The sequence below is a fragment of the Odocoileus virginianus genome, chromosome 6 (genome assembly GCF_023699985.2).
Source record: "Odocoileus virginianus isolate 20LAN1187 ecotype Illinois chromosome 6, Ovbor_1.2, whole genome shotgun sequence".
Lineage (NCBI taxonomy): Eukaryota > Metazoa > Chordata > Mammalia > Artiodactyla > Cervidae > Odocoileus > Odocoileus virginianus.
This window is the reverse complement of record NC_069679.1, coordinates 68,834,262-68,855,205: the sequence shown is the minus strand read 5'-3', so window position 1 is coordinate 68,855,205 and position 20,944 is coordinate 68,834,262. Positions and strand designations below refer to the sequence as shown.

The window sequence follows — 20,944 nt, the reverse complement described above, 5'->3', positions numbered from 1 at the left end:
TTAATCATAATCTTTGGCTATGGTTTTTCCAGTGGCCATGTATGAATGTGAGAGTTGGACTATAAAGAAAGCTGAGCGCTGATGCTTTTGAACCATGGTGTTGGAGAAGACTCTTGAGCGTCCCTTGGACTGCAAGGAGATCCAACCAGTCCATCCTAAAGGAGATCAGTCCTGGGTATTCATTGGAAGGACTGATGTTGAAGCTGAAACTCCAATACTCTGGCCACCTGATGCGAAGGGCTGACTCATTTGAAAAGACCCTGATGGTGGGAAAGATCAAGGGCAGGAGGAGAAGGGGACAACAGAGGAGGAGATGGTTGGATGGCATCACCAACTCAATGGACATGAGTCTGGGTGGACTCCAGGAGTTGGTGATTGATAGGGAGGCCTGGCTGCAGTCCATGGGGTCGCAAAGAGTCGGACACGACTGAGCGACTGGACTGAACTGAACTAAACTTGGTTCACAACACACTCAATATTGGCCTATGCAGGAGCCACACTTACTATGTATAAACCAGCTATTGATCTTTGCCAATGGACAAATAACTTCAAACTCACCTCACCTCCCCTCTCCTCCGAAAAGGTAAAGCATTGATACTAACTTACACTAACCATATGATTTTCCCAACCAATCCAATCTCTGCCTCACCCTAACCTCCCCAGATCCTGTGTGCCTTGTTTTTCTTTTCATATAGTTTCCTTGCATCTATATGTATTCCTAGAAGTTTTTCTTTAATTTTAGCTGTTTATAAATTTATAAAAGATGTCACATTGCACCTTTCATTGTATTTCTTTTACTCAATATTGTATTACTCAGAGGCATCCATATTTTTGCATGTCACTGTTGATCATTTGTTTTGACTGGCTATGATTCTCCACCCTCCAACTGATGGCTATTTGGCTCTTTCCGGGTTTGCGGTGGTGTGAATACAGTTGCATATGTCTCCTTCTGGACATGAGTTTTTCTTGGGCACATACACCTAGAAGTGGAATCACTAGGGTGTAAGAAACGTGAACATTTGGGACATTCACTTACAGTCCAGTGGTTAAGATTCCAAGCTGTCACGGCCAAGGGCTCGGGTTCAGTCCCTGAATGGGGAACTAAAATCCCACAAGACAAGCAGGGTGGCCAAAAAAATGTACACCTTCAAGTTTAGGACATGATATAAAAGTGTTTTCCATTTTCTTGGATTTCCTAGAGTTTCTAAGATGATTGCTTCCTCTTCCTGTCTTCCTCAATTGTGTTTCTTTAAATTTCATGTTCCAGCTCTATCAAAAGGTTTAAATCAGATTCTTGGCCTAACACCAGAGTAGCCTCTCAGCTAAATCCACCACGTGGAAAAAAGGAAAAAAAAGGGGGGGGGCTCTTTTCTGAACACAGATAATAAGAAGGGCATCTCTGCAGACACAAGGCCCCACCCTCATCCAGACACAGAGACAGGTTAGTCAAAGAGAAGGGAACTGTCTACAAGCTGCTTCACATTTGGCAAATTCAAGATTTTTAGTTTACATGGAGCCAAATATTGTTCTCCCATCCAAGTTTTGCTTGCTCAGTCTCTCCACCCCCACACCTCCCATAACCACCCCACACATTTTAGGAACAAAAGCCTAAAATGGAAAAAAATAATAAATTGTTAAGTAACCAATTTCATTTAAATGAGAGCAGGGAGTCCAGCACGGATGTCACAGTACAGTCAAATTCATTTCAATAAATATTTACAGTACACTCTGCAGTGTGACCAGCATACTGACAAATAACATCTTTACTCTGCCCTTGAGAGGTTGTAAACGTTCATTTAACAAGACAAGATCATGGATGGAGTGCCAAAGGGGCAAGTTAATGCTAAAAGGATGAAGATGCTGGTCTGATCTCAAGGTGCTCACTGTAAAATTAGCGAAAGTTAAGAACACAAGTGAATCAGATATTGAAGCTGTGCAAAGGTAGAGAGTGATCGATTCTAACCAACATGGAGAGTGATGCTAGAGCTAGGTTTCAAAGGATGAGTACGCGAGAGGAGAGAGGATAAAGAATACAGCTAAAAAAAATTAAGAAATCAAATTTTTCTATTTCTCAAACTTCTTAAAATCTATTCCCTGCCTCCAGTCCTGTACCAAGAAAGTGGAACCTGTGGATCACTGATAAACATGTGTCATCTGGGGACTTGCCTGGTGGCCCAGTGCTTAAAAGTCTGTGCTCCCAATACAGGGGGCAAGGATTCAATCCCTGATTGGGGAACGAAGATTCGGCATGCCACTCAGTGAGGCCAACATAAATAAACAAATAAAATGTTAAAGCACGCATCATCTGCATTTATTTGTTCATTTCACAGGTGCCAGGCCCTGTGCTGAGCTCTGGGGGATACACCGATGGACAAGCTGGGCACAAACCTGCCTTCACCTAGCTCCCAGTCTGCAGAACAGACGGAGGTTTAGACAAAGACAGGCAGTGGCTTGGCTTAGCCGTCAGACTCCATGGACCTGAGAGAGCCCCTCCCCCATCCAACCCTCCCCAGAAACATTTTCAGTAAATTGTGCAGGATTAAAGAAATGGCTGCCTCCTCCGTAATTAAAAAGCTCCTGACCATCATCCCAGGTAGCCACGTGGCCGCTCAGAGCTGAGAGACCAAGAAATCAGGTGCTTCCTACATAACAGCCTCCAATCTGATACCTGATAGCTGCTGGGATCCAGAGTCAAACAAATGTCAGGCATTTTATGAAGGCAGGAAGCAAATAAGGGGGCAAGGATTGGGGTTTAGGCCTCAAGGGAGCTCAATTAGTGAGCCAGATAAAGTTAAACCGAAAGGGCACACTCTGGGTTTCCTAGAAAGCCAGCTGGAAAAGATGCCAATCCCTAAGCCTCTGTCACTCAAAAGATTAACAGAAGAGACCCAGGAATGCCCAAGGGAACACTGCAATGGCCAGATGTTTCTGCTCCTCTCATGACACTGCTGCCCACAATCACGACTACATTTCTGACTCCACCAAGAAGCCACAGAAGAGAACTGCAGGCTTCCGGAATAGGTTGAAACTCAAAGGCATCACCCTTTAGCGATGCAGACACCAAAATATATCCATATATTTGGCTCCCACCACTACACATGCACCATGTTTCAAGCAAGGCTTTTACCCTCCTGAGTCTCACTTTCAAAATGACACTAAAAAGACCCACCTTCTTGCTCTTATAAACATAAGTGATCATGGAAAGTGTCCGGCCCAAGAATTCATAAATGGGGGCTCTTACTGGGGTCTATAAATGCATCCAGGTAACCACATGCTCAACACAGCACCTTTCTGTTGGTACTTTCTAAATGTGTGTGTGTGTGTGTGTGTGTGTGTGTGTGTGTGTGAGTCTGTGTGAGAGAGAGAGAGAGAAAGAGAGAAAGAGAGAGAGAAAAATCCAGCTGGAACACACAGAAGCCTATTTACACTTCCTATTTGTGTCCCACCATTTCTATCAAATTAATAAACTACAGAAGCCCAAGGGAAAACTAACCCATGTCTCTATTTTCCCTTGAAGTCCCTAGCTTTCCCCTAAGAGCTGCTTCCTCCAGTTTCAGGAGGCAAGGAAGGAGAGCCATATGGCTTGAGACCCTAGACTCGCCCAGCAGCAAACGAGCCCCCCACCATTTGTCTCCGGGCCTCTCATGTGGGCGGGCATCCAGCTTTCAGCCGGGTGCTCTGGTCTGCGTCTCTGTCTTGACTGTTCCTAATTATTGGAGGGAACGCCGTGGCTCTTCTGACCTCGGAGTTTAAAAGCTGCAAGTCCTAATATCAAACCAAGCAGCTTCATTTAAAAGGCATCCTCATCTGCATCCATAAAAGTCACTCCCGGAGCCCTGACTTGCCCCAGCTTCGGGAATGCCTGCTGTCGAGGATTTATGACACGCCCTGGCTCTAATCGGCCGCACTTTAACTGCTGCTGTTGCACATCTGGTCATAAAAGCAAGGGCAGGCCCAACATGGGACAAACACGTTCCTTTCCTAAGTGGCTGCAAATCTGATCTCACAGTGATAGCCAGGCTCAGATGTAATCAGCCAGCATCTGGGCAGTCATTAAGACTCGTCAAGCCTTGCGACGCATTTCCCACACACACGACAGTTATAAAGATGATTCTCACGGAGCGAGCGCTAGGAAGAAAGAGCCTGCAATCTGAACAGGTGGCAACGGGCTAGGCCAAATGATATCCAGGAAAGCACAAGCTGGTTAAGGAGCCAATCTTTTCACAAAGATACTAGCTACTTCCACAGGGACTCTCCTGCTGCCTGGAGAAGGCAGGCAGCTATCTTGACAGACAAGATACCTTGCCCTGACATAAGGTAATTCTTGGCCAGAGAGCCTCTAGTCTCATTGTTGTTTAGTCACTAAGTCATGTCTGACTCTTTTGTGACTCCATGGACCGTAGCCCACCAGGCTCCTCTGTCCATGGGAATATCCGGGCAAGAATCCTGGAGAGGGTTGCCATTTCCTTCTCCAGGGGATCTTCCCTGGATAGAACTCTTGCCTCCTGCTTGGCAGGCGGAGTCTTTACCACTGAACCACCTGGGAAGCCCCATCCTCTGGATAAGTTTGGTCAAATGAACCAGAGGGTGGTTTAAGAGTACACTTTTTAAGGTAGTGGAATCCTTCATTAGACCAACTGGGTTATATGGGAGCAAGAATCTAGCCCAGAAAGGAACACAATGCTGTCGGTTCCGGAGGTTTTACAATGCCCTGGACAGCCCGCCCTGTGCGCAGAATTGGCACGTTTCACATCGTTCGGGAACTCCAATCAGACCAAGGTTCAACAAGTAGTGCAACCTCCCGGGCGCAACGCAAGGAAAGCTTCTCGAACACTGCCAGTTCCTCTCCTCCAGCTCTCCACAGCCCCCCATCTCTACCCCTCCTCTGCGGCTGTGCCCAGCGGGAGGGAGCATTAAAATTATCTGCTGTGGGTTTTACGAGCAGCGATAGCTTTTTAAAACAACAACACAAGGTCCTTGTGTGGCTCTCCGGTAACCTAAAACCCTGGAGGCAGAGCAGCCCTCCCCCCAAGCCCCCCGCCGCCGCCGCCGCGCCGCCGGCCAAGAACGCCAGCGCTCTGGGACCGCGCGCGGGGTGAGCCCACGGAGCAGCCCTGATCGAGCGGAGAGCCAGGAGGCACCTCGGATGCAGGAGGCACCTCCAAGGGTCTTGGAGTAAAATGCCCCGGGAGGAGAGATGGGGAAAGAGAACTCACCAGTGACAGTAGGGGGAGAGGGGGAGGAGAAGGAAGGCAGAGTCGGTGCTGCAAGAAAGAAGGGGTGGGGCGGGGGGGGGGGGGGAACAATAGGAGAAATTTTAATTTCAGCAACTTCGCCGAGAACCCACCGGCGACGGAGTAGTAGGTGGGGGGTGGAGGGGAAACAGGATCTGATACCTCCCTCTCCGGTCCCCAAGGGATGAAGGCCAGCGACCTGGGGTCTCCTTCCGCAGGTGGGAGCGCGGCTGGGGGCGCACTTACCCTGGGGCCGGTGGTGCGGTGGTCGCGAGCCGGGGACAGCTGCACTAACACCAGCAGCAAGTGGGGCGTGAGCAGGCGGGCGCAGCGCGCGGGCAGCATGGTGCCAGGCCGGTCCGGGCAGCGGGCTGCGGGCAGGGGTGGCGGGCTTCACGGAGCGCACGGCTGCGCCGGCCTTCCTGCCTTCCTTCCCACCCCCGGGGACCCTGGCGACGGCGGGCTGCGGAGCCGCGGCGGGGCGGCGCGGGATCGCGGAGGCTGCAGCCGGAGCGCGCGCTTATAAACCGCCCCGGGAGCGGAGCTGAGCGCGAGCGTGTGCTCTGCGCGCGGCGCTCTCCGCTCGGCTGGGCCGCGGCGGCAGCAGGTTGGATGCCAGAGCCCGGGCCATGGGAATTCCCGTTATAAACCCCCGGGAGGGGCGGGGCGGAGCCCGACGGCCCTGACTGACGGGCCGAGAGGCCCGTGGCAGCCGCCCCTCGGGCAGGTGAAAACCAATGGGAGAGAGGAAAGAGGGGCGGCTCGCGACCGTCCCCACCGAGGAGCGACACTCGGTGGCTCAGCCGAGTGGGCTCTAGGAGAGACGGGCCTAACGATGAACATTCTCTTGGCCCTTCGGTCCAGGGAAGCGTCCGAGAGCTCCAGCAGCCTGAGCGAACCAGAATGCCCGCCCGGCTAATGATCACACCTTAGGCATGTGTAGTTTTCAGTACGTGAGTTGTCACACCAGCCGGATGAAATAGGCAGGGAAAACACTCCTGGCCCCGTTTTCTCAGATGAGGGTGCTAGGGCACAGGAAGGGCTGGCACATCTGCTTCCCGGCTGCACCAACACCAAGAACAACTGGGAAGTCGCCAGGTCACCTGCACACGGAGAACTGACTGTAAGCAGCGTGAGGAGTGGGATTGGCGCATTCGCTGCTTGCAGACAAGGTAGCACTACGTGCTACAGCCGCGGCCCCCGGAGCAGTGTCAGGGAGAGAGAGAAAGCTCGTGCTGGTCGCGCTGGGGAGTGCCCCTGTGGGTATGAGATGATGCCAACCCGTGGCCCTGTGGTGGATACGGGATTAGAACCCAGGCGTCCTGGCTCCCTGCCTGGAACTAAAAGGCCAACAGGCAGCTTCTCTGTGGCCCAAGAGCCCTGGCAGGAGAGGTCAGAGGGGACCTGGTCTCCTGACCAGGGGAAGAAAGAGGAAAAAGCACTGATAGGAGGGGTAATCTGTGGATGAAGAGACCCCAGAGATGGGTCAGAGGAGTCGGGGAGACCTCTCCTGAGTGCCGGTAGGATGCTAGAAGGCTCTGCCCAGGACGATCCCCAGGAGTTCATCTTGGGAATGGTCACAGACACACACACCAGCCCTTCAAAGGAGCGAGAAGGTCCACTGCATTCAACCTAAGAGAACCATGGTTTACCTTCTTAAGTGGAACACAACCGTTAGTGTTTATTTTCTTTGGTATGGACCACTCACTTGAAGGCAAGGGATTCTTTACTCCAGCCAGGCTGGAAGCAGCACCAGGGCTTAACTCCTCTCCCTGTGAGCTTAAGAGGTCCTGACAAAGGTTGACTCTGCTCCCTCACAGCGTCTCTCCTTGGTTGTATAAACAAGCTTCCCCACCCAACTCCTGCATTCAGTTTTGCCTCCCCGGTTTGCCTGCCACCTAGCCTCTACCTAGCAGCCAGTCACTCTTCTAAAACGCAAACCTGAATCGTCACTCTCTGCTTAAAAGGTTTCAACTCTCCCCAGCGTCATCAGATCAAAAAGCCCTGACTGGATGTTAGAACAATTACAAAGTACTGATGGTTCTTCAAACAAAAATGAGAAACTGCTCTCAGTGAATTGTCTGTCTTCCTCTGCTGGGAAATAGCGGGAAATAGTTAATGGTCTCTGGAGCCCGTCAGCCTGGGTTCAAATCCTGGGTCTGCCACCTAGTGGTATAACCTTGCACAAGTCACTTTACTTATCTGGGGTGCTGCTCTCCCTTCTGTAAAATGGGAATAAAAATAGTGTCCATCTCATGAGTTGTTGTCAGGATTGAAGGAGATGGAATATACAAGTTCCTTAGAATGACTGTGTTATAAATATCACAACCTGGCATCTTAAGAGGGCAGTACAAATGCCTCATCTCATTTTACCCTCTGAATGATCCTGTGAAGTCGACAGAGAGATCCAGCTTTACAGGTAAGTAAACTAGATACCCCATGCAATTGGGACTTGCCTGGCCTCATTTGGCTGGTAAATGACAGCAAACATTCAAGCACAGGTTTTCAGAGTCTAATTCTGCCTCCATCATCTGATAACTGCAATGTCCAATCGCATAGAGTTCGACAGTTCCTGTGTGCTTCCTGGGAATTTTTTCAATGGCCTTCAAGGGAGCCGAGATTCTGAGCCTCATGGAGTTTCAGAGAAAAGCATGGAAACAGCAAGGGTCAGCCTTTCCTGGAAACAGCCCTTGTGATCTGGCATCCTGGGAATTTGCCCAGCTGGACTTGTCTGTTTCTCCCATGCCTCATGATGCACTTACGTGAATTTCCCTGTGCCTGCCTAAGTGCTCCTCCATCAGGGGCTCCCCAGGATGAAAATGTCACCCTCAGGCTCAGCAGTGTGGTAGGTTTGTCCTAACTCTACCACCTTACCACATGCACCCATCAAACTGGTCAACTTCTTTCTGTTGCTGGAATTATTGAGAAATCTATTGGAGTAAGTAAATATGCTTGAGATGGCCCCCCAGTATCTGGCAGCACAGAGTGCCGAGGGAAAAGACACTGCAATAGTCCTTTCCATCCGTAACACCACAGGCTGCTCTCCAGCCAGAAAGCTTGTTTCCAAGTGGTCGCTGGTCCAAAAGTCTACATTATTCTGGATTTCAACCATATAGCTTAGTTTAAAATATGAGCAACTGCTTTCCAGTTACTTTGCTCAGCAAAGTAATTTTGCTTTCCCTCCGGTTGGCATGGGAGGCCTGTCGTAACCATGGCTATCATTCAAACGATGCATTTTCTTCTCCCGACTCCTCCCAAGCCCAGAGAAGGTTAGAAATTCCAGAGAACTACTAGTCCCAAACATCGTCTCTCTGCCAGGCTCAATCATCTGATCCAAGCAAAAAGTGAAATTGACAAGTTCCTTCTTTCCCTGGAGGCCAAGCCTATGGTCCAAAAATAAATCTAGCTCTCCTGGCATCTGGTCTGTCCAGTTTCAGCCTTGCTCCTTGTCCTGTGGGACTTCTGTTTGCAAGGGGATATTTCAGTGAGGAAAAATAATACTTTATATCCCATACTGAGGTCTGAGAGCTTCAAATATTTATTAGCAACTAGGAACGCTCGTTTCAAATATATGTTTCTGTATAGGCCAGGAGTCTTGTCTCATATTCAGAATAGACTCTATTCATTTTAACAAGCACTTTGATGCATCTCCTTCTATGCCTAGCACAATGCTCATTATTGTAAAGGATCTTTGAATGCATACCCTGCCCTCTGAGAGGTTATAATCTAAGACACAGCAGACAGAGACCTGGAGAATATATTTAAGAATAAAGACTGCATTGTGTTTTGGGGACTCAGAGAGCAGAGACCTACTAGAAACCTAATGGCGGGGAAGGTTTCAGAAAGGTAGGTCTTTAAGGGTGCTTTGGAGAAAGGTGCTTCTGTAATATAAATACACCTTGACTTATACTTGCTTCACTTGTGATACCACTACCAACAGAGAAAGGTGAGTGGTATCTAAGGTTCAGGACTCTTTTCAAATATACGACTGAGATCAGGAACCTGGAACATCAAGAATCCTGAGCTCTATTTCTGGATTTATGACAAACTTGCTGAAAAACCTAGCACTGGGCTGAGATAGTTATTAATATTTCCATTATGCAGGTGAGACTGACCCACAGAAGTTAATCTTACCAAGGTCAGTCCTTACACTTTAAATATACATGACAACTGATAACACACACAAAAGTAAATAGGTGAGGTGATGGATGCGTTAAATAACTCGATGGGCAGAATCCTTTCACAAGATGTATATATTACATTGTACACTTTAAATATCTTACAATTTTATTTGTCATTTATACCTTAATAAAGCTGAAAAATATATGTACATGACAAAAATAATTTAAAATGACAAAAATTTAGATAATCTCTTTTGGACACAAACTCCTTTCAAAGTCTAGGGTAGCTCTCTCTAACCCAGGCTTCTTCTATTTTCTATTTGCCAGTTTGTCTATTTGTAACAAGCAACTTCTCCCTCATAATCCAAGATGGTGCTCAATCTCCATGCATCACATTTGTCTTCCAGCCTACAAGGAGGAAAAAGGGGGAAAGAAGAGCATGCCCCTCTCTTTAAAGATAACTCCCAGAAGTCAAAGTCACCATATCTCATCGGTTAAAACCTAGTGACCCGACCACACTTAGCCACAAATAAGGCTAAAAAAATTGTGTTATTAATTCAAGGTGGCCACATGTGTCCAGTTGAAAATCAAGAGTTTACCAAGGAAGGAGAAAACCCTGGGACAAAAATAGAAGTAGAAGCCATCATCATTATCATAGCTTGAGTGCTAAATGAAAGAACCATGGACAATGCAATGCAGTCCAGAGTGTTTAGTTGTGGCTTTCCTCTAGCTCTGCACATCTAGCTCACTCATGCTCAAAACATTAATGGCCTTAGGGCCAGACAGCCAGACTCTCAATGCCACAAAAATTTACTTCTGGTATTTCCCTCTCTTAGGCACCTTCAAGTGGGAGGATCTGAGAACATACTTGGATGAGGCTCAAGCCACACAGTGCCAGAGTGGCAAGTAAGAAGCCCCCTGATGAGACGAGCAGTCAATTAGGACCACTGGGAAGAATGCCATCTTTGTGAAAATATTCTTGGCAATCGCCTGTATTCCTCTGTTCTGTTTCTTTCCCTCCCACATCCACCTATAGGGAAATCTCTTTTCACCTGGTTACTTTTCTGTGACCTGGTTTCAAAATGACTAAGAGAGCAATAACATAAAGACTTTAATACATACTCTCACATTTACTCTACAAGGTAGGTACCATCGTTTCCCCTGTTTTACTAATGAAGAAGCAGAAACTTGGGGAGGTTACATAACTCAGCCAGAAATAAATAGCAGAATCAGAACTTGAGCCCAGTCCATCAAGAGCTGAACTTTTTGCTAAGCACTTTCACTACATGATCTTATACCCTCAGACCCAGCATATGAGGTCAGTATTATTAGTCCCATTGTTCAGATGAAGAATTGAGGCTTAACCAAGAAAGGTTACCTTACCAAGGCACACCAAAAGTTTTGGCATCCTCTGGATCTAGAGGTTGTCATACTGAGTGAAATAAGTCAGAGAAAGACAAATACTTTATGGCATTGCCTACATGCAGAATTGAAAAAGAAATGATACAAATGAATTTATTAACAAAACAGACTCACAAACTTAGAGAACAAACTTCTTACAGTTACCAGAGGAGAAGGATGGGGGTTGAGGGGAAGGATAGTTAGGGAGCTTGGGATTGAAGTATACAGACTACTATATTTAAAATTGATAACCAACAAAGACCTACTTTATAGCACAGGGAACTCTGCTCAATATTACATAACAAGCTAATTGGGAAAAGAATTTGAAAAAGAATAGATAAATGTGTATATTTAACTGAATCATTTTGCTGTGTGTATAACTGAATCAACTATACATTGATATAAAGTAAAAAGCTTTTAAAAATAAAAAATAAAGTTTTCACATCATCTTAAATCTCTCAGTCCTAGGAGTCAGAGCACATGCTGTATTTGCACATGCTATTTTGTGTATTACTGAAAGTTAACTCCTATTTCCATGTGTATGAATTCTCCCCACTTAGCTGCTTTATCTTTAATTTGCCTGCTTTATTGGTCTGTATTGTTCATGTGGGATCCCATTAGACAAGGAGCCTTTCCCATCTATAGGCTCATAATCGCCATGCTTGGGTGCTCCAGGGAAAGCCTTGTTAAGAGGATACCACTGAGACTGGGGTTTAAGACTCCATTGCAAATCATCACTGTTTGTTCCTGATTCATCGGCACAGAGACAAACCAATCAAATTTTATTGCATCCCTACTATGTGCCGGGCACTGCACTAGGCACTGGTATACAGTGAGCACAAGGAAAGAAGGCAACTGACCTCAAGGACCTTACACTTTAGTGGGAAGACAGACTCTAAACAACAAATCATCAGTAATTAACTCACTAGTTACAAGTGCCCAGAGTACCTGCAAAGATGGACAGGGTATTTGCTGCTGCTGCTGCTAAGTCGCTTCAGTCGTGTCTGACTCTGTGCGACCCCATAGACGGCAGCCCACGAGGCTCCGCTGTCCCTAGGATTCTCCAGGGTATTTGAGGAGTTATTAAAAAGGGCACCCAGCTCAGTCTGGAGAGTCAACTTTTCTGAGAATGTGTGTTTAAGTTTAGATTTAAAGGCTGTCTGGTTTAATCAGTACCAAGGTCGGGAGAGGGGAGCGTTCTGGGCATAGCAAACAGCATGTGCAAAGGCACTCAGGCAGGAGAAACAAAGCAATAAATTTTCAATCAACTGGATCACTCATCCTTTTAACTCTCAGTATCCCAGGAAAAATAGTTATCATCATTCACCATCTGGTCTGGTGGATTCATTTTATATTTTTAAGTCATTTTACAAACAATTTACAAAATAGGAATAAAGGAATAGTGTATAAGCTATTTATTGCATAAGCTATTTATTGCTATGTAACAACTTACTCCTTGAATAGTTTAAAGCAACAAAGATTATCTCATAGTTTCTACGGACAGGTTGTTTAGGAGGGGCTTAGCTGGATGGTTCTGACTCAGGGTCTCTGAGGTCACAGTCAGGTCCAGTGTCATAGACATGCAAGCTGTACAGTCATGAAAAGTCCCACATTTAGCTTAAGACTCTGCAATTGCTGAATTTAAATTTATAAACAGAACCATCCATTTTCACTCTACACTGGACCCCAGCAATTATGTAGCTGGTTCTCACTGCAGTTGACCTAGCAGCCAGGGTTACACTCATCTAAGGCTGAAGGACCCACCTCCAAGTTCACTCCCATGATTGTTAGCAGGCCTCATTCTTCACTGGTTGTTATCAGGATACCTCCATTTTTCTCCACGTGGGTCTTCACAAGATAGCTGGCTTCTCCTGAGAGCAAGTGATCAGTGAAAGAGCCCAGGATGGAAGCCACAGTCTTTGGCTAATAACCTTTTCTTGGGCTCCAAAATCACTGTGACTGCAACCATAAAATTAAAAGACACTGCTCCTTGGAAGAAAAGCAATGACAAACCTAGATAGCATATTAAAAAGCAAAGACAATACTTTGCCTACAAACATCCGTATAGTCAAAGCTATGTTTTTTCCAGTAGTCATGTATGGATAGGCAGGCTGGACAATAAAAAAAGGCTGAGGCCAAAGAACTGATGCCTTCGAACTGTGGTGCTGGAGAAGACTCTTGAGAGTCCCCTGGACAGCAAGATAAAACCAGTCAATCCTAAAGGAAATAAACCCTGAATATTCATTGGAAGGACTGATGCTGAAGCTGAAGCTTCACTACTTTGGCTGCCTGATGTGAAAAGCCAACACATTGGGAAAGATCGTGATGCTGGGAAAGATTGACGCGGGAGGAGGAGGGAATGACAGAGGACGAGATGGTTGGATGGCATCACCGACTCAATGGACATGAGTTTGAGCAAGCTCTGGAAGCTGGTGAAGGACAGGGAAGCCTGGCATGCTGCAGGCCATGGGGTTGCAAAAAGACGACTGAGAAACTGAACAGCAAGTCTCAGCAGTGAGACATCATTACTTCTGCCATATTCTATTGGCCACACAGACCAACCTGGTACAATGTGGAAGAGACTTTAAGGGTGCAAATTCCTGGAGGCTAGGGTCAGAGGGAGTCATCTTGAAGACTAATGACCACAGATAGTGAAAAGCAACTCTGTCAGAACTATTAATAAGAATTTAAATATATAAACCCAGGGCTTCCCTTGTGGTCTAGTGGTTAAGAATCCACCTGCCAATGCAGGGGACACGGGTTTGATCTCGGGTCCAGGAAGATCCCACATCCCTCGTTCAGGAAGATCCCACAAGCTCCCACATGGGAGCAAATAAGTCCAGACACCACAACTACTGAGCCTGCTCTCTAGAGCCCACGAGCTACAACTGCTGAAGTCCATGAACCCTAGAGCCTGTGCTCCACAACAAAAGAAGCCACTGCAATGGAAGACTATGCACCCCAGTGAAGAGTAGCTCCCACTTGCTCCACTAGAGAAAGCCCACAAAGCAAAGAAGAACCCAGCAGAGACAAAACTAAACTACTCAAATAAATAAATAAATTTTTTAAAAGATTACAAAAAATAAATATAATAAACCCAAATTTGGGGAGTTCCAATGGTCCAACGGTTAGGACTGTGCCCTTTCACTGCCAAAGGCCAGGTTCAGTCCCTGATCTGGGAAATAATATGCCACATGCTGAAGGGACAGCCAAAAAATAAAAATTAAAAATAAACCCCAAACTATAACATACTTGAAATAGCAAACTTTGATAAAACCATCCACTGATCAAATGTCATGATCCTGGAACTTACTCACCTGGAATACTGATTCCAAAACTCAAATATATCTCTAATTGGTCTAGTTTATCAATCCTTATGGTTCTTCTATTTGCATTTGCATCATCAGGACAGAACTTTTGAAAGCTTTCATAGCTCATAATTTTGTTCAAGAGAGTATGGCCATCTTCTTCGCTCCATAATTGCAAAACATTTCCACCTGTAGATTTATAAACATAATTTAAAATCTTCAATCCAGTTAATATTTTCATTTCTACGTCATCTATTTCCTCTTTGCGTGCACATCTGCCTTCAAAATTTGTCTGTTTACAAACCACTCCAAGTAAATTTTGGTGCACAAAAATCTCAAAGATTAATGAAATACATCTTTTTTGCAAAATAGGAAAGGTCAGCCTCTTGTCATAAAATATTGTGTAATTAAGTCTTTCTTGTTGAGCAATAACTGGATGAAAATATCACATTTCCTTTTTGTCCTTAAAAGTTTGAGAAAAACCATCTAAGTTTTTGAGTTTGAGAAAATTCAATTGAGTTTGAGAAAAAACATCTAGGATATTGTCATCTAAAGATTCATAGGTTAAGATTTCTCTTACATAATCAATTTCACAATCATCATTTGCTTATATTCTAGAATGCTACTCCCTCTTTGCATTTGTCTTCTGATTTATGTAATAATTTTAAACCTCTTCCTCTATCAATTTTTTTCTTGTTGCCTATATAAGTAGAAAATGAAAAAATCAGAATATCCAACTGTGTCCAATGAAAGCTAAACATAGACCACAAAGATGGTGTCCCCAGTTTTCTTTTATATCTTCTTGGAAAACCATATAACACTTTAGGTAGTGAATTAAGAAACCTGAAGGATGATAAAATTTGGATGGTTTATGACATTATTCCATCATTCTTCTAGATAATTCTGTTGTTCTGCAGTTTTCATACTATTTTTTAGTCTTTTTCAGCATACTTGGGAATAATTGATGAGTAATGGTAAAATAATTCCTAGGATGACAAAATAACACAATGTTTCAAGACATAAGAAAAAATAAGATCATTAAGATCTCATAACGTATCTTACATTTACAAAACAATACACACGTATCCATATCATAATTGTGAGGTTGAATGAGTTTTATTCTATCTTTAAAAAATAAGTCAATTTATTTTGTGCCTTGGAAGATACCTTAAAAGAATAAAAGTTGAGAAATATCTTTAAATATTTGTTTATTTTTGGCTACGTCAGGTTGCGGCACATGGGCTCTCTAGTTTGAGGCGCTAGACAGCTCAGTAGTTACAGCACGCATGCTGAGTTGCTCTGTGGCATGTGGGATCTTAGTTCCCTGACCAGGGATCAAAGCCCTATCCCCTGCATTGGAAGGCAGATTCTTAGCCACTAGACCACCAGGAAAGAAATATCTTTATAAGAAAGCTATTTACAAGAAATGCTTTATAAAAGATTCAAGAGCTTAAAAAAAAAAAAAAATTAGGTCCAGTGGAGCCTGGATGGTATTAACACAAGTAACCTAGCAGATCTGGGAAAAGTGGCACCAGTGACAGGACCTGTAGCAGACACTGTTCATGCCCCATCCACATCCCCTAGATTTCTGCTGGAAATCTGGCTATAGGTGCTAGCTCATTCTTTGCAGAGAGCAGCTGGAAGCTTCTGGAAAATAATACCCCCACCTCCCGACCAAGAGAAACCCTCAACCAATTCGGAACCAGGATTAGTGGGTAAATTTCCCAACTTCCTCACCCCCCAGCAAGACAATTCTGAGGTGTGTTCCATAATCTCTCAGTGGGCCCCCAACAGGATTAAGCCCCAGTTGCTTTCTCATTAATGAATCATTAGTTGGCATTCTTCCTTTCCCTGTTGTACTACCCCACTCTCTTACTGTGCTTCCTTGGATCACCTCCAAATAAACTGTTTGCACTGAAATTCCTTGTTTTAGAATCTGCCATTGTTGGGGGGTGGGTACAAAAAAAAAGAATATGCTATTGGGAGAATTTAAACCAAGACACAAGTTGAAGCCACATCACAATAAAGTAGCTGCAGCTCCAAACATCAATCGTAGAGCTCTTCTTGTTCTACCTGGAAGCCTCACTCACAACAGAACAGAGTGGGTGGATGCAAGCAAGCCAAACAGAGAGGAGACTAGTTAATGATGGTAGACCGCAGTTTAGGAGAAAGAATGCTTTTAGAGGTCATTAGAATAAGGAGCTGTCTAAAATCATCAGAAATGCTTTCTCCATTAAACAAACAGTTGGAATGGGTTCCCAGGGTGGCAGATGGACAGTCTGATCTCATTTAAGAAACTGCCTGAGGCAGTGGAACCATCCTGAGTGTCGAGATGGAGGACCTGGATTCCAATCCAGGCCTCTCTGAATTCAATTGCAGTCTCTACTGAAGAGGGATCACAAACTCTTCATAAATTTGCTGGGAGTAATAAATAAAACCACGCGTTGTAGGAGAATGCTCTGTTTTTCATCTTCTTTAGCAAGGTATTTAATAATCTGCCAGCTAGTTTGGGGTGCAAGCAGGGACAGACATCCACCTCAAAACAGATAGCCTTGTTCCAGAAAAGTCATGCCAGTCCCTTTGAAAGTGAAAGTAAAATGAAAGTGCTCAGTCATGTCTGACTCTTTGTGACCCCATGGACTGTAGACTGCCAGGCTCCTCTGTCCCTGGAATTCTCCAGGCAAGACTACAAGAGTGGGTTGCCATGCCTTTCTCCAGGGGATCTTCCTGACCCAGGGATCGAACCCCCGTCTCCTGCATTGCTGGCAGATTCTTTATCATCTGAACTGCCAGAGAAATCATGTGAATGAGGGGTCAGGAGGCTTTGGCGTCCTGGGGAAGAAAGAGTACAGCAATCTCCTTTTTTGTGCTATAAACAGTTTTTTGCTCCTTTAGAGGAATCTGGCCACTAGAGAGGTAGAGGGACACTGGTTCTACATCTGAGCAGTGGCATGGCTGGGGCCTTCCTAACTCACTACCTTCCTGGAGATGTTCCCACCCTGGGAGGGCTGTGTAAGAAGATTATGACACATGGAAAGCTGGGCCCCAGGGCTCAGGTTTAAGGGGAGGACTGTGGATTCTGTGTGGCTAGTGGGGGGAGAAGCCACCAGCCCATCTAAGCATCTGCACCAGCAGCAAGATTAGAAGGCAATTCAGGGACTTGCCTGGTGGTCCAGTGGATAAAACCCCATGCTCCCAACACAGGGCGCCTGGGTTTGATCCCTAGTCAGGGAACTAGATCCCACATGCCTCAACTAAGAGTTCACATGCTGCAACTAAAGATCCTACATGCCGCAACTAAGACCTGGCAAAGCCAAATAAGTAAGCAAATAAATACAAAAAATTTTTTAAAAAGAAGACAATTCACCCGCCATCCTCACCTAGACCATGTCCTCTTCTCTTCCATAAGTCAATTGGTCTCTTCCTTCCACTGAGGTTAACTGTGATGATGTAGCTAGAGTGACAAAACTCTCCAACCACAAGAAGAGATAAATATCAGTCTAGTGGGTTTTTCCACTTTACATGTATGTGCACTTTTTTTCCTTAATATCTATTTTTGGCTGCACTGGGTCTTTGTTGCTGCTCTCAGGCTTCTTATTGCCATGGCTTCTCTTGTTACAGGGCATGGGCTCTAGGGCTCGTGGGCTTCAGCAGCTGCAGTCCACGGGCTCCAGGGGGTGGGCTCAGTAGTTGCGGCACATGGGCTTAGTTGCCACATGGTGTGTGGAATCTTCCTGGACCAGGGATCAAACCCATGTCCCCTGCCTTGGTAGGTGGATTCTTAACCATTAAACCACCAGGGAAGTCCCATATATGCATTTTAATAGCTTCTATTTATTGTTTGCCATATGCCAAGCACTTTACAAATATCTTATTTCATCTTCATGACAACCTGACTACCCCTGATATAATTCCCATATTTGAGAAGAGGGAACTGAAACTCAGAGAGGCTGAGACACTTTCCTGCTACAGGCTCGGTAGCAGAGCCGCTTTTCAACCTGACCACTGCTACTGCTAAGTCGCTTCAGTCGTGTCTGACTCTGCACGACCCCATCCCTAGGATTCTCCAGGCAAGAACACTGGAGTGGGTTGCCATTTCCTTCTCCAATGCATAAACCTGAAAAGTGAAAGTGAAGTTGATCAGTCGTGTCCGACTCTTTGCGACCCCATGGACTGCAAACTAAACTACCAGGCTCCTCCATCCATGGGATTTTCCAGGCAAGAGTACTGGAGTGGGGTGCCATTGCCTTCTCCGCCAACCTGACCACATCTGACCCCAAAGCCTGTGTTCATCACCACTAGCCTGTGTTGGAAGAACTGGACAGCCAGGTGGAGCTTTTTTTTTTTTTTCCCATTTATTTTTATTAGTTGGAGGCTAATTACTTTACAACATTGCAGTGGTTTTTGTCATACATCGAAATGAATTAGCCATTGATTTACATGTATTCCTCATCCCGGTCCCCTCTCCCACCTCACTCTCCACCCAATCCCTCTGGGTCTTCCCAGTGCACCAGGCCCAAGCACTTGTCTCATGCATCCAACCTGGGCTGGTGATCTGTTTCACCCTAGATAATATACATGTTTCGATGCTGTTCTCTTGAAACATCCCACCCTCGCCTTCTCCCACAGAGTCCACAAGTCTGTGCTATACATCTGAGTCTCTTTTTCTGTTTTGCATATAGGGTTATCATTACCATCTTTCTAAATTCCATATATATGTGTTAGTATACTGTAATGGTCTTTATCTTTCTGGCTTACTTCGCTCTGTATAATGGGCCAGGTGGAGCTTTTCCTACAAGGCAGTCTAAAGGCTGGGCTGGCACCAGAGACAAGAACCTTGTGATCTCCATGGGACCTGGGTCCAAAGCTAATGGTGCAATCAGGGGTGGTGGCCTCTGCACAAAGTGGCACTCAGAAAGGGTCTGGAGAGCCTCCACAGAAAGGTCTGGAAAGCAACCACAGCCTCCTCTATCATGAACTGCCTGGAATTACACCAGGCCTTGCACCCAGCCATGGAGGCAGCCTGCCCCTCGGCCAGGAACTCTCCCTGACCGTCCCCAAGGTCACTGCAATCAGCCTCAGTCTCCCGAATTTCATCCCCCAGCAGCCCGCCACTTCCTGTGGTCCTGTGTCTGTGCTGCTGCATAATGCCTCTCAGGTGGGCACATCTCTCTGACCAGGTAGACCACAAATATCTCGAGGTTAGGGTCCACACTTTCATTTTCTGGCTTCTCCACCCTTGCCCCTAAGGTCAAAATCCATGCTCACTCACACCATTAAATAGACTGTTTAAATGGTCAGATAACATTGAGATAAAGGGCTATGGGTCAGCAAACTTGAAAAAATTATTTGAAAATTAACTAGGATGAAATGTAGATTAAGGAGAAATTATTTGCTATTACCGTTTTCCCATATGAGAGGTGTATTTTCAGTAAGAACATGTAAAAACTCCTTGGACATATTTAATTCCTAGTTTTGTGCCTTTACCAGATGTCTTGCACAATTAGACATCTGCGCCAAGACAGAAAAACTTGTATTTGAAGGCACATATTACAGGCAGGAAATATAACAGTTAAAAGTCTCAATTTGAGAGTTAGACAAACCTTGGTTCAAATTCCATCTCTGTAACTTGCTGGCTAACCACGGAAAAGTCATTCCACCTCTCTGAGTTTCAGATCCCTCATTTGTAAAACTGTAATTAAAAGTGCCTTCCTTGTTCACACCCATTAGGATGGCAACTATTCTTAAAAAATTAAAATACATTAAAAACAGAAAATAAGCATCAGCAAAAACGTGGAGAAATTATCGTTGGTAGAAATGTACAAGGATGCAAACACTGTGTAAAACAGTATGGTGGTTCCTTAAAAACCTAAACACAGAATTACCATATGACCCAGCAATTCCACTTCTGGGCATATACCCCAAAAAATTGAAAGCAAGGACTTGAACAGATATTTGTACATCTATGTTCAGAGTAGCCTTATTTGTAGTAGTCAGAAGATGTGAGCAGCCCAAGGTCCAGCAACAGATGAATGGATAAACGAAATGTGGTATGTACATACAATGGAAGATTATTCTACTTTAAAAAGGTAAGAGATTCTGACACAAGCTACAACATGGGTAAATCTTGAAGACATTGTGCTAAGTAAAATAAGTTGGACACAAAAGGACACGCACCAGATGATTCTACGTACATGAGGTACATAGAATGGTCAAATTCATGGACAGAAAATAGAACTGCTGTTGCCGGGGACTGGAGGAAGGAAAAAATGGGGAATTATTATTATATGAGTACAGAGTTTCAGTTTGAGGAGATGAAAAAGTTTTGGAGATGAGTGATGGTAATGGGTGCATAACAAGGTGAATATACTTAATGCAACTGAACTATATAGCTACAAATGGTCAAAATGGTAAATTTCATATACAGTGGAATATTATACAGTCGTAGAAAAGAATGAAATCTTGGGATTTCCTTGGTAGTCCGATGGTTAAGAATCTGCCTGCCAATGCAAGAGACACAGGTTCAATCCCTGGTCCAGGAAGACTTCGCATGCCACAAGGCAACTAAACCCTTACACCACAACTACTGAGCCTGAGCTCTAGGGCCCACGAGCCATAACTACTGAGCTCTTGTGCTGCAAGTACTGAAGCCTCCGGGAGCCCCTGGAGCCCCGTGCTCCACAAGGGAAGCCACTGCAATAAGAAGCCAGAGCACAGCGACAAAGACCCAGAGCAGTCAAAAATAAATAAATAAATGTTTTTTTAAAAAAATGAAATCTTGATGTATGGAGACAACCTGGATGGACTTTGAGGGCTTTATGCTAAGTGAAATAAGTCAGGCAGAAAAAAGACAACTATCATATGATTTCACTTATATACA

At 45.1% G+C, this 20,944-nt stretch overlaps 1 protein-coding gene across 3 annotated transcripts in view; it reads right to left on the bottom strand.

Moving 5' to 3' along the window:
* SMOC1 (SPARC related modular calcium binding 1) overlaps positions 1-5,868 on the bottom strand; it is a 139,982-nt gene extending 134,114 nt beyond the window's left edge. For all 3 annotated transcript variants that reach the window (XM_070469552.1, XM_070469553.1, XM_070469554.1), the window contains exon 1: positions 5,481-5,868. In XM_070469552.1, the coding sequence (XP_070325653.1) occupies positions 5,481-5,579 (99 nt within the window). In that variant the 5' untranslated portion in view covers positions 5,580-5,868. The remainder of the gene's footprint in view (positions 1-5,480) is intronic.
* Positions 5,869-20,944: the final 15,076 nt, after the last annotated feature.